Source organism: Populus nigra, chromosome 1 (genome assembly GCF_951802175.1).
Source record: "Populus nigra chromosome 1, ddPopNigr1.1, whole genome shotgun sequence".
Classification (NCBI taxonomy): domain Eukaryota; kingdom Viridiplantae; phylum Streptophyta; class Magnoliopsida; order Malpighiales; family Salicaceae; genus Populus; species Populus nigra.
The window spans coordinates 23,992,251-24,001,608 of NC_084852.1; the positions used below are offsets into that span (position 1 = coordinate 23,992,251).

At 36.7% G+C, this 9,358-nt stretch overlaps 1 protein-coding gene across 1 annotated transcript; it reads right to left on the reverse strand.

The window, feature by feature from the left end:
* Positions 1-243: 243 nt before the first annotated feature.
* Positions 244-7,701, reverse strand: LOC133705368 (ATP-dependent zinc metalloprotease FTSH 7, chloroplastic-like). The gene is made up of 13 exons (XM_062130515.1): positions 6,662-7,701; positions 5,564-5,629; positions 5,342-5,476; positions 5,159-5,224; positions 4,463-4,648; positions 4,291-4,377; positions 4,091-4,204; positions 3,875-3,999; positions 3,678-3,786; positions 2,368-2,493; positions 1,487-1,807; positions 1,286-1,409; positions 244-877 (listed from the first exon to the last, which is right to left on the reverse strand). Exons 1-13 carry the CDS (start codon positions 7,508-7,510, stop codon positions 753-755), a joined length of 2,433 nt encoding a protein of 810 aa, XP_061986499.1. The 5' UTR covers positions 7,511-7,701; the 3' UTR covers positions 244-752.
* Positions 7,702-9,358: the final 1,657 nt, after the last annotated feature.

Genomic DNA, 9,358 nt, shown 5'->3' on the forward strand with positions numbered 1-9,358 from the left:
TTTATTTTTATTTTAATTATATTCTATTATTATTTATTATTTGACTGAAATTATCAATATATAATTAATTAAAATATTTTTTTTTATAATTTTATAATTCAAGTTTACTATCCGAGTTTATATTATATATTTTGTATCGTATTAAAAATATATTTTCTACAATCTTGGTTCCATTCTCACATCTGTCACATCCCAGGGTCCTGGACAGCGAGGTTCCACCCGAAATTTAGACGCAAGAGTACGTAAGAAAGATATGACTTGTATAATTCCTGTGAGGAAAACAGTGCACAACGTTTCTTCAGGCCTCTACCAAACCAGCTTGTGTGGACTGTTATTATGTATATTTCACAGAATAATCATGTATACAACTGAAAATAATAATAATAATAATAATAATAAAAGATACAATTGCCAGAGACCTGACACTGTACCACCTGAAATAATTGCCAATGGACAATGGATTTCAAAACCAACTAGTAGTGTACAAGGGGGTAATGTCAAGATGGTGAGAGACTTGACTAAGCTCTGGCAGCGGCAGCGGCAGATCTGCAGCTTTCCACCATTCCTTCTGCCCTTGGACCAGTAAATATTAAAAGACGCCAAAAATTTACCTCAATGAAATATACAATGCTGTAGGGGTGAGCTCAAAGATCATGCCACTAAGTTCATCAATATTATAATGGCTGGAGGCGCTACAGGCTAGCTCCATCTTTTGCCTGATAATGAAGAGCTGAGAGCACAATCATTGTTCATTAGGAGCCTGCTTGCAGCGGGAGAAGGGATTCTTGCTTGCCCTCGACAAAGAGCACAAGCTCTTTCGGAGCAACTACCAACTTCAACCACTCTTGCAGCTCTTTGCCTTCTACTTTCTCTTTCTCTGACCAAGCCGTTGAAAAAGAGTAAAAGTCAGAACATTATGGAAATTACAGGTAGTAACTCTTCGAAACATAACAAACACTGAATTTACAGCAATCCAGTATCATAAGAAATTCAATATGCAAACCCAGAATCTAACCTACATCAACTTCTGTGGGCTGGGCACCCTGGATGGTATCTGACAACAAATACAAACTATGTATCTCATGCAATGCATTGAGGAAAGGTACACGCCATACCAGCTAAGCAGTTTAACAGTTTTAAGATCGACCATGGTCAATGGTATTGGCATATTAAAAGGACTACTAGAAAGAATGTGTGGCAATTAATGGACTCCAACTTGGCAATGCATCAATAACATAATGCACCAAACACTATGGTACTGAATTTAGCTAGCGTCAAATATTACCTTCCAGATGGGCACCAAGTCCCTCCAAGACAGTTGGATTAGCACGCACAACGGAAAGTGCTACATCAAGGGCAGATAGCAGCAATGCTCTCACCTCTCCTTGAACAAGATCAACAAGATGCCCCTGTGGCAATCAATTTCATGTCAGTTTTCGACCATACTACATGAGATGAAGGAAGCAAACTTTAAATAACACAGCACCTGATCCCTTCCCCATGGAGCAGCTCCAGAGTCATCCATCCCTCCTCCAGAAAGTGTTGCTAAAGACACAGGACCTATGGTCTGATTAAGACCATATTCAGCTACTGCCTTGTATGCAATATCAGTAGCCCGCCGAATATCATCCAGGGCACCTGTTGAGACACGACCTGAATACACAACTTCTTCTGCTGCCCGTCCTCCGAGAAGAGTAACCAAGCGGCCGCGCAACTCATCAATGAAGAGCAAATATCTATCCTCATTTGTTGGTGGTATATAAGTAAAGCCCAATGCCCCTCCTGACCTTGGTAATATGCTCAACTTCTAATGATATGCAAAGAAGTAATTGTTACTGTCTATTCTATATACCATTCGGCAAATTATAAGTGGTCTAAATATGATGTCTCATTTCTGACTTTATGTAAGTTCGTATGCCCAAGAAAATCCAGGCAGTAGTTCTAATAAAAAAGAATCCACTAATTTTGATATTAGTAGTGTTAAAAGTATTTACTTCCATCCGTTTTTCTTCCTGGAAGTCCAGAAAAAAAAGTTTCTCATTTGATTGTTCAATTCAATGACTACTTTAGAATTAAGTATATAAACAGCTGATAGGATTTGGATATCCCAGGATTCCATATATAAAAAATTTCTCCATGAAAGTCTCTATTCCAGCCCAATTAGAAAATCAGACATGAGAAAATAGAAAATGCAGTGAGCAATCAATGATAACAATGCTTTTGAGCTCAAGTAATCTCCTCGAGCACATGACAATATGACACAGTATGGACATGCCATTAAGGGTGGCATAATTCCCGTGGATGCAGCCTCACTAATGACAAATAAACTTACACCACAATCAGTAAAAGTGTTCCTGTGATGTTTACCTCAACACGTGGCTGTCCAGTAAGGATATTAGCAACAGCAGTACCTACTACTGCATGACCGGCTTCATGGCGTGCAACCACAGCCTTCTCACTTCCTTGCAACCTGGCAGTCTTCTTCTCAATGCCCTATGAAAACAAATGATTGGTTCAGTTCTTTCATTATACTCAAGGTTTACAAACTCCCTTTTCAATTATAACTGAATCTTATTGGCCATTAAGGAGGGAGGGAAGGGAGGACATTTGGTAACTTAGGCACAAAGTCACCACAACCATGACAGCACAATGTGCACTGAATAGATAAGAGCATGATACGATTAAAACTTGCAAAACAGAGGAGCTAGGAGTAATACAAAGATAAGCAAGTGCACTGGAAAATGCTCTCTGAGCTTGTGGAAGACAACATTATATACAGGCCCAAAGCACTTGAAGATACAGATAAAAGCAGCAAAAACCAGAATCCAATTGTTGCAGGACAAAGGGCCTTTAACATCTCCAAATTAACTGCAGGGCCTCTAGGGACCTTCTCCAGTCTTGTTGAATTAGCACAGAGTCCTATTTTATATATACTTACCTAAGCATGTTGGTTGTTTATTTTTGTTGAAGTTTTCTTAAATTTTATAGGTCATGAGTACTTTGAAAATTATATCCACAGCTATCAGCTGGGTTATTTTTTATTGGGTCTTAGATTAATATGCCCATGGGACCTTGGTTGCGATGCTTTGAGAAAATCCAAAAGTGCAGCATAGAATCTTGTATCCTTTGATATTGTAAGCATCATGTATCATATTAAATTGCTCCATCAAAACCCTAGAAAACTTCCTTTAGTAAAACCCCAATTCATCTATCAATCTTTCAATGCTGTGAAAAGTGTTATATATATATATATATATATAACACTTTTCACAGCATTGATGCAGAACAGACAGCAAATCTTGATTTTTTCTTGTTGAATTAATATTGGCTTTTACCTCATTAACACCAAGTATGAACACATATAAACACAGTGGCCATTGAAAAACAAGGTAAAATTCACTCAAAAACTTTCTGCAGGTGTCCTACATGTATTTTTGGGAGTTTTAAATAACTGTCACAAGTCACCAAAAGGAACTAAATCGTGAAAGAGGTTAAATCATTATCAATTGTCAATGTCTTGTCAACAGATAAAAATGTCTAAACTATAAATCAAATTAGGAAAGCAGCACCTGAGAAAACAAGAAATTGATTATAAAAAGAGGAGATTTCCTGCAGTCACAACACCATCCTGCGACTCTCACACACATACAGAAATTGATTATAAAAAGAGGAGATACCGCTATTGCCCGCTCCACTGCCTGAATGAAATCAAGTTTCTCCACCACTATGTTGTTTTTCCTTCCAGCCAACAAAGCAGCTTCATTTACCAGATTTGCAAGATCTGCCCTGCATGAAGTAAGAATTAAAAGGTCACTCGTGCTAACTTAGCCAAAAATGAGACACAAAATCTAAAATTAGTCGTGGGAGGGAATACCCAGTAAAACCAGTAGTCATAGAGGCAATATCACTGAGGTCAACATCCTCTCCTAGAGGTAGTTCCTTCTTGGAAACATGTACTTTTAAAATGGCTTCTCTTCCATTTCTATCAGGTGTTTCCACCTAAAGACAGAGATGAGACAAATTACGGTGACATCTGTTATTGTTGAACTATAAAGTGTGTGCCAAGATGTAAGTGAATCAGAGTACCAACCATAACCACGCGATCAAATCTTCCTGGTCGGCGGAGTGCAGGGTCTAACACATCAGAGCGATTTGTTGCACCAAGAACAATCACAGCAGAATTGCTATCGAACCCATCCATCTCCTGCGATGCATTTCAAACATTTCAACTTCAGCAGTGACATAGCCAGGAACATTTCAGAAATGAATAATACTTTCAAAGAAGCATACAGTGAGCAACTGATTCAAAGTCTGCTCCCTTTCATCATTGCTAACAATGCGGAATTTTCCATCACGACTTTTTGCCACAGCATCTATCTGCATACGGAAAAATGTAACTTGCATTAAAACATCCTTGGTTTTTAAGATATACCCAACACGATAGAAATTCCCATAATCTTACCTCATCAATAAATATTATGGATGGTGCCTCCTTCTTTGCCCGGGTAAAGAGATCTCTCACACGGGAGGCACCCATGCCAACATACAACTCTACGAATTCACTTGCGGAACAACTTATAAAGGGAACTTCAGCTTCTCCAGCAACAGCCTTTGCTAGAAGTGTCTTACCAGTCCCAGGAAGGCCCACCTGTAAGATAGACAAAAATAATTCTCACTGAACTTACGAAAAAATTGAACCATAGAATAAATCATTGCAGCCTCTTATATTTATTCTCTTGGATCAGGCAATTCATCAAACGATATTTCAGCAAAGACATGCATGCTGGTAGTGGACGAGGAACTGGAGAACGAACAAAATTAGGGAGACCCAGAGTGCGAGAGTGATAAAATACAGCATTTATATTTAAAAGAGAAGAAACACAGCTATATACAGCAGTTAGAGAGATCAACAATTTTCCATTTTTTGGGTTCACAGTTTACTTTCTCATGTTATCTTTGTCAATTGTCCAATCTGGTGAACATTGAAAAGGACAATGAGATGATTGGTGGAGTGATGTGTATGCAGTTTATTTTAACTGAGGCCAGCAAAGTTGAAATGTGCAAGTAATTAGGGGTGATTTTTGCTGGAGATTGGAGGAACAGTCAGCTTGTTGCCATGCAATAAACTTCCATCTTGAGTTTTTCTTTCTTTACTCACCAGAAGAACACCTCGAGGAGGACGAGCACCAAGTCTGGTATACCTGTCTGGATTCCTGAGAAATTCCTGTACAGTAAACATCAGCCTGTAAAGATCATTTTACAGAATTAGTAGAGAGGATTTAGAACACTGAGCAAGACATGATGGTCCATTGGACTAATGAAGAGGTCCAATATAACGCACCACAATTTCTTCTAGCTCTTCCTTAGCTTCATCAATACCAGCTACATCGGCAAAAGTTATTGTTTCACCTTGCTCGGAATCTTTTGAACCTCCAGAGCCCCCAGACTTGCGGTTCCTAATCTGACCAGCTTTATGCTGCACAACTTTGCATAGATCCACTCAAAATCTTGCTACATTGCATAAGGTTCAAGACAATTGAAAAGGTAGGATGAAAGTTAGCACCTGAGAGAAGGAAACAGGGAAACGGTGCAGAAGCCCTGCAAGCACAGCTGCATAGAACAAAGCTATCTGAAAGGAACAGAAGAAAGAAAGAGATATTAATCTCCATCTAGTGAAACATCACAGCAGGAAAACCTCAATAATTTGTCTTTCCATCTTTCAAAGCACTAGGTGCACCTACCCCCCCCCCCCCCCCAACACAAGCCCAACACACAGCAATGAGAACAAATGACTGCAGAAAAGTGTATAGATATATGAGGGAGATTCTTTTCTATTTTTTGGTTCATCCAGGAGATGTCCTGCGAAGCACCATCCTAAAAAGAAGAAGCAAAATAGGCTCTTAGCCAAGCTGAGGAGTTTCATCAGCTGATATTACATGAGACTTTGAAAGTCCAATATCTAGAATTTCATGATTGCGATTACCCCATGCCATATCTTGTAGCATTCTTCTCTTCATTTTCCTCTAATAACAGTTAAGTCTCATCCAAAGAATAATAAAAAAAAAGAAGTAATATCACATGCACCATCCATTTTGAGCAGACAAGGGCTAGTGACCTATGATCAGCATAAATGAGGTAGATAGATGACAAGAACAGCATAGGAGAAAATGTAAAATCAAAGGAAGAAAAGTGTGATCAATCATGCTAATAGAGCGTGAACAATGAGGCAATTAGCTAAAAATTGGTGCTAATTCTCTATGAGAGTTATCAAATTGCCAGTAATAATGACAACAACTCTGTTAAAACTATAATTTAATATGTTGGATTCAATCTAGGATCCATAATCAATAACTTCACAATTCATATGCATATCAGTATCTGGCAGGAAAACAAAACCTCGGACAATGAAATTTTGAGGATAAAAAATGATTCTCTCAATCAGATTGCAAACGTCCAATCCCTATTGAATGGATGTTTGCTTCATATTTTCAACATCAATGCTAGTCTACTCTAGCAATGTACTTAAAAACCAAACTAAATGCAACACATAAACTTGCAACAGTTATATCATCAAACTCAACCGGCAAACTTAAACAGGAAATTAAAAAAAAACAGTATATTTACACCAATTCCTCCTAATTAACTTCCAATCAAAACTCACCAATGCCGAATTCAAGAATCCACCGGACCTCTTATCAGGCGAACCAAACTCCACCTGATACTCCAGCATCTTCTCATAAGGAGTCTTAATATCAGTAGGTCTCGTCGTAGTATACACAATCCTTTTTGTCGTAGGCGTCACACTCCTTAACAAAGACTCCGAATCTTGAAACTTGCTACTAAGCACTTCACTACTACTACTACCACCACCACTCTTTTGACCACTAATTCCCTCGTTTTTTAACTTAAACATTATATGCACGCCATCAACCTCCACTTTCTGCACTTGATTACTGCTAATTTTACTCAAAAACTCACTATAGGGCACGCTGACAAAGGTAGTGGGTTGCGTCGGCTCCGACCCGGGCAAAGCAATTCCGGGTCGGAGCAACCGCATAACGAACATAAGAATCCCTAATTGCAAAAGCAAGACACCAATTTCTTGCGCTTGAATTAAAGGTTGCCATTTCCAATTCTGCTTCTTGGAAAACCACCATTCGCTTTTCCCTCGCTTTTCTCTCTTCTGCTTGGACCCCGAATTAGACGACGAAGACGGCGCTGACGGAGGATTGTTTGGTGGTTCGGTTTCGGTGCTTGTTTTCTCGGTGGAATCGCTTTCTTGACATTTAGCTAAGATTTTATAGTCTCTGATTTTGGTGTTGGATAAAAAACTGAAGGATTTGGGATTAATTGAAGGAAAAGAGAGGCAATTATTATTAATATTTGGGGCAAAACGGTGGTGAAGAACCCTAGAAGACTGGAGTCGAATTGAATGAAATTTAGTAAGAGGAGGAGGAAGAGTAGGAGAGATGTGCGTTATTGGTCTTAGAGTTTCGAGCATCGATGACATGCTTTGTTATATAAATATTTTTTGAAACCCTAAACCCTTAACATGATAGATTAAGAAAACACTCAATCAGATAGACATGCATGTTTATTATGGGGACGTGTTTGTTGGCCGGAGAGAAAGAACAAAAAATTTCTTGCTATGGAGGAGATATTGCAGGGAAGGGAAGATCACCGTTGAATATTTGCCGTCAGATTAAGGCTGTTGAATATTATATAGTAATAATTTCCCTCGTGCTATCGTTACTGATATGGATAATTACAAATCAGCCATCTAGATAAATTCAGTCCCCGACTTTTGATGTATTGCTAAGTTTTTCACAAACTTTCTTTGGTTTAACATTTGTATCCCTCCATGTCAATTTTCATTACCGAAAAATTAGAATTTATAAAATTAAGCTAAAAAAAATTAAAGGTATATAGTTTTTATTGATAGAAACACATTTATTGTATTCAATATATTTAAGTATTATGATAACTAAATTTGATATGCATGTACATAAAATAGAAAATTACTCCATTAATACATATTTTTAAGCAATAGAAGAAAAATAATAAATTACTCTTTCTTTGTTTTATTTATTTTTATCAATTTAATGATTCGAGTATCATACTATATTTAATTATTTTTCTCTCTCCTTTAAAATATGTTATTAAAAATTTCAATAATATATTTTTAGAGATATATTGAAAATTAAAAATCTGTCTAGATATAAACTAGTTTACAAGGTTGTATTATGTTATTGCTCAAATTAAAAAAAATCTAAAAAATTATTTTATTTATAAAAATTATTTAATACTATTATTAAATTTAATTTAAGATGTTAATTTTGAAACCTCCTAGCTCAGCCCCTCTTATCATAAAAACTATTTGCCCCGAGGCTCTTTTTTAGATCTATTAAGTAATATTTGGGGACTGATTTGTAGTTATTCCAAACGTCTGTTTGATGGGGACGAGAGGCACTGGATAGAAGAATGGGCAAAGATTAGCTGCGGTGATGTCCATATGTGGTTGTCTTATCTGAGGTTGTGAGGTGAGCACGTGTGAGGAAGAATTGCGGGTGATGGAGAATGGCGCGAGAGACACACCACTCGCTCAGGCAACAAGAGCCACACTCTTTGATTTTTCAGTGGAGGAGGAATGATTGGGCTCGGTTTTGTGGCTTCTGAGCGACTGAAATTAAGCCTATTTTTGGCCATATTCGACCCCTGATTTGGCCATTTACGACCGCTAGCCGCAGAGGAAGGAGGGGAAACAAGAAATCGCAGACACGACGAGAACCAACCATGAATTTCTCATTCCAATTTTTTTATCTTTGATATTCAAATGCTATCTCGAGTATTTGAAAAAGAATTCATTAATTACTTTAATTAAACTGTACATATTCTGTGTTTTATAAAAGCAAATCTATTAGGAGAGTATGATAATGAGGGGCACGTGCTTATTTATTTATTATTATTTAAGGATAAGGGTGAGGCAGATTTCAATTTATCTTTCTTCTTATCTTTCAATTTAATATATATGTTTTATCTCTTTTTTATTATTATTTTCAATGACATTGTTTTATTCTCAAATTTTATTCATAATTATTAATTAATCTACCAGGTTAAGAAATTCTATTAAAATTTAAATTTTCATTGATAATTATCATGCTTATTAATTAATATACTAGGTTAAACAATCTCATTCAAATTTAATTTGAATACAACAAATTATTTTCATTGATAGGTATAATAATTATTTGAAATTAAATGAACTAATATAGAGAATAAAATTACATCAATAAATAAGTTATTTTGATATGTAGAAAATAATTTTTTTAAAAAATATTTTAATAGGTCACACTGTTTC